Raw genomic sequence first — 2,500 nt, 5'->3', positions numbered from 1 at the left:
AACACATCTGATCAACTTTTATTTAACACATTTATTTTTTTTTATTTTTAACCCAACTTTTGTTTTTTAACCCCCACTGCTGGGTTGTACCTGTTGGGTTTTTTTTCTCACTGATCATTAAAACTATAAAGCCCTCCCTCTGAGGAAATAACCCAGCTGCTGTAAGGTTATATACGGTTTATTCCAAGTCTTTTATTGCGCTCTAAATGATTTTATTTCACGCATGCAACACAAAAGCATGAAGCAGCCGGAAGCGTGAAGTGCTCTAAAACTTCCCGGGTTACGGCTGCGTTGACCTTTGACCTCAGAAAGCACAGTGGACCGACACGGACCCCAAAATGTCGCTGATGTGGAAACTATGCACTCCTAAAGGAAGCGCAAAATGTCCTTTTTCATCAGAGAACAAGGAATGAAAGCCATGTCTTGTAGACGTCTGTGTTTAGTGTTTCTTAAAGCACTGACTCCACTCTTTGTGAATCTCCCCCACATTTTTGAAAGGGTCTTGTTTCACGATCCTCTCTATTTTTACACTTTTTTTCACATCTCTTCCTCCCCTCCGCCTCTCTATTAATGTTCTCGGACACAAAGCTCTCTAAACAGCCAGACCTTTTGTGTCTCTTCCTCCTCGTTCAAGGTGTCAAAGGTCATGTTTTGGACGACCGTCATGTCTGCAGAACCAGAGCGAGAGAGCATTTAAAGGCCCTCGCAGGTGTTTAGAGTTCATCGTCTGATCAGAGCGGAGCGCCAGGTGTCTTCAATATTCAACCCTTTCACAACGTTCTCCTTTTCTGAGATCCTGAGTTCGGGGTTTTCACTAGTTGTCTTTTATAACCATCGAAATTAAAAGAGACAAACATTTGAAATACACCAGTCTGTGTGTAATGAATGAATATAATAGACAAGTTTCACTTATTGAATGGAATCAGTGAAATTAATCAACTTTTTGAGGACATTTTAATTATCAACAGCACCTGTGTGTGAGTGTGTGTGTGAGTGTGTGTGCATCTGTGTGAGCGTGTGTGAATGTGTGAGAGTGTGTGTGAGTGTGTGTGTGTGTGTGTGTGTGTGTGTGTGTGTGTGTGTGTGTTAGTGTAGTTCAGATTTCTCAGCATCGAGCGCCATCTAGTGTTGTATTAACGAACAGACCAAACTTATTCTACAGCAAACGTGTATATTTGCATTTCTCTTAGTAAATATTTCAAAACCTAATTTTTGATTCGCAGTATGCATTAAAAAGAACTTCACTTGGACAACTTTAAAGGTAATTTTTTTCTCTATTTTACATTTTTTGCACCCTCAGACTCCAGATTTTTTAAATAGCTGCATCTCAATAGAATTATTTATTTATAGCTTTTTAAATGCTCTATAAATCTCAGTTTGTCAGGACTTGTAAGTAAAGTTAGTTATACGGTGTTTTGTCGTAAAACGTGAACACAGCTTTACAGGAATGCTTTACGCTTATAAAACCACTTTAATGTCTTAAAGTAAAAAATTACTAACTATTGCCTAATTTACTAGTTTGACCAGTTTCACCTGTCTTTCTGGGCGGCTGGTACTTAATTCCGTTCTTAACATATTTAAATAGACTTATCTCATGTGAAACCCCGTCTGTTTTCTCACTGCCTTGTTATTAGTTTTCTATGTTTTCTGCAATTATTTAGACGCGTTTAGCTCGACCAATCAGAGGCCGCTTCCGCGCTTCCGAGAGCCCCGCCCACCCCGAGGCCACGCCCCCCGCCTTTTCGGCTGTCATTCCGGAGTCGCGTCGTTTAACGAATTATTAACGAGAACGCGGTTATGTAACGCGCTCGTTCAGCGGCTCTCCGGACTGGCTTCGGACCCGAGCGCAGCATGCTCGTCTCCAGACCGGCGAAAGGAGCGAAAACCGCGAGCGCCGAGGAGCTTCTCGCCTGAGGGAAACCGAAACAGACATGACGTTGAGCGGCGAGGGCGAGCGCGCGAGACTCATGAAGTTCGCTTCCGCCGCCTTTTACGCCCTTTGCTCGTTTTCCATCATCGTGGTCAATAAAAGTATTTTAACTGAATACAAGTGAGCGACAGCTTCCCGGTTTTTCGCGTTACAGCGACGCGCGCCGAATCGTGATTCCTAACGTGTGTTCTCTCAACAGGTTCCCGTCGTTTATGTTTCTCGGGATCGGACAGGTGAGAAATATCCTCGAGTTTCATACAATATGTAAACAAAAGCGCTGATAATAGTTTTATTTATTCGTAGATGACGGCTACGATCATCATTCTGTACGTTGCCAAAATGAACAAAGCAGTCAGCTTTCAGGACTTCGACAAAAGTATTCCTGCAAAGGTATTTTGTGATTTTATTTATTATGTGTATTTTTTTTTTTTTATCGCGCTGTCATGACCGTTTATTCTTCTGTACTGTAGATATTTCCTTTGCCGTTGCTGTACGTGGGGAATCACGTGACCGGATTAGGAGGCACTAAGAAACTCAGGTAAGTAAATAAAAGCACTAAAGACGTGCAGT

The 2,500-nt window shown here is 42.0% G+C and overlaps 1 protein-coding gene across 1 annotated transcript in view; it reads left to right on the top strand.

Annotated features, from left to right (window-relative positions):
* The first annotated feature begins 1,786 nt into the window (after window positions 1-1,786).
* slc35d2 (solute carrier family 35 member D2) overlaps window positions 1,787-2,500 on the top strand; it is a 4,959-nt gene continuing 4,245 nt past the window's right edge. Inside the window, exons 1-4 of the mRNA XM_043247950.1 lie at window positions 1,787-2,050; window positions 2,130-2,163; window positions 2,234-2,320; window positions 2,401-2,468. Coding sequence (XP_043103885.1) covers window positions 1,932-2,050; window positions 2,130-2,163; window positions 2,234-2,320; window positions 2,401-2,468 — 308 coding nt within the window. The 5' untranslated portion in view covers window positions 1,787-1,931. The remainder of the gene's footprint in view (window positions 2,051-2,129; window positions 2,164-2,233; window positions 2,321-2,400; window positions 2,469-2,500) is intronic.

The sequence above is a fragment of the Puntigrus tetrazona genome, chromosome 8, assembly GCF_018831695.1.
Source record: "Puntigrus tetrazona isolate hp1 chromosome 8, ASM1883169v1, whole genome shotgun sequence".
NCBI lineage: Eukaryota > Metazoa > Chordata > Actinopteri > Cypriniformes > Cyprinidae > Puntigrus > Puntigrus tetrazona.
This window is presented reverse-complemented; position numbering and strand designations above follow the sequence as displayed.